The 1527-nt window shown below is 32.3% G+C and overlaps 1 protein-coding gene across 3 annotated transcripts in view; it reads right to left on the reverse strand.

Moving 5' to 3' along the window:
• LOC107637859 (probable ADP-ribosylation factor GTPase-activating protein AGD15) overlaps positions 1–1527 on the reverse strand; it is a 17021-nt gene that overhangs the window by 8025 nt on the left and 7469 nt on the right. For all 3 annotated transcript variants that reach the window (XM_016341137.2, XM_016341138.2, XM_021121304.1), the window contains exons 5-6: positions 1292–1388; positions 1021–1177 (exon numbers count right to left, since the gene is read on the reverse strand). In XM_016341137.2, the coding sequence (XP_016196623.1) occupies positions 1021–1177; positions 1292–1388 (254 nt within the window). The remainder of the gene's footprint in view (positions 1–1020; positions 1178–1291; positions 1389–1527) is intronic.

A 1527-nucleotide genomic window follows, 5' to 3' on the forward strand; every position in this document is an offset into this window, starting at 1 on the left:
TCTGTCATGACGTGCAGTGCTTCCGACCACTACGCTTCCCTCCCTTGCGTTGCATAGCCCAAGCAACCACTGTAGTTCCCTCCTCGCGTCGTGCAGGGCCGCCGAACGCTGCATCTCCCTTCGTTGCGACATGCAAAACCCTCCTTTTTCCACATCTTCCTTTGTTTCTTTTTCGTCTGTGTTGGTTTTGGATGTTTCTTTGTTTTGATTTTGAATGATTTTTTTAATAGTTTTAGATGTTTCTTTTTTTAGTTTTTGAATGTTCTTTTTCCAATATTTTTTGGATATCTTACTTTCCGGTAATGCAGTTTCCTTTGGTTTCATTTCCACTTTCATTCTCATCTCCATGTTCTTGCTCATGGCCATCTTTGAGAGGTTCTACATATCCTCTTTCTTTTTCTCTTCCTCCTCTTCTTCATCCTCCGCTACCACCTCCTCCAGTAACCGCCCTCACCTTCACTCTCACTTCGGATTCAACTTCAAGCTTACTCATCCATCTCCGAAAGTAATAAGTCTTTGACTTTCTTATTAGCTTTCGATCACCTTGTTAATGCATTCCAACTATATTTGCTTTCTTTCCTTCCTCTTTCACTGTTTCAGACTTTCTCTCTTCACTTTAAACAACTGTAGCGGTGGCTAGTGATGATGGTAGAGGGATAGATGAATGACAGTGACAATAATAGGGTTTGATTTGACAATTAGGATTGAAATTTGGGAGCTAGAATCAGGTTAAAGATAAAATTGAGAAAAAAGTTTGATTAATTTTTAATTGCTAAAAATTTAATAGCATGATTAATATTAAAACTCATTTTAAAAATTAAGAATATAATTGATTCAAATTAAATGTTAAAGATAATTTTAAAAATGTTGAAATAAAAAACATATTTTATTCTTATATTATTTAAAAAAATTTATTATAAATATGAATATAAAATTATTTTATATTTTTATATAAATAATTAATTAGTGATTATTTTTATTATCTTTAACATAATTGTATTTGTATTGTTTATAACTTACCCCACCATGAGCTCTTGTCAATGGAGGCAGAACTTGTGCCACGTGTTTGGAAAGAATGCTTTCTTCTAAAGAAAGTTTCCTACTAATGTTCTTCGGGAAATAATTTGTAGCTCCACTAATTAATCCTTCTTTTGAAGCCCACTTTTTCTCCACATACCTGCAATTCCATGAAAAATTATTAAATATAATCGTCTAATTTCAACTTTCAGGTGATGTCTTTAAAAGTAAAATAAAATCTCGGTACTAAAAGTTTCAAAGTTTAATTGTTTACTTGGAATAAATAAATTTCTCAATTCCCATTGTGCTTCTGTCGAAATTGGCGGGCAGCTTTGCCTCCCAATCCTTATTTGATTTCTCATTACCCATAACTACATATGAGACATGTAAATCAAGAGACTAGTTTAGTAGGCATTAATATAAGATATTCAAAAGTGAAATGAAAAGAAAAAATTTAAAAAAAGAGCATGTGTAGAGCATTAAAATGGATTAAATCTGTAAAATGTAAAA

The sequence above is a fragment of the Arachis ipaensis genome, chromosome B04 (genome assembly GCF_000816755.2).
Source record: "Arachis ipaensis cultivar K30076 chromosome B04, Araip1.1, whole genome shotgun sequence".
NCBI classification, from domain to species: Eukaryota; Viridiplantae; Streptophyta; class Magnoliopsida; order Fabales; family Fabaceae; genus Arachis; species Arachis ipaensis.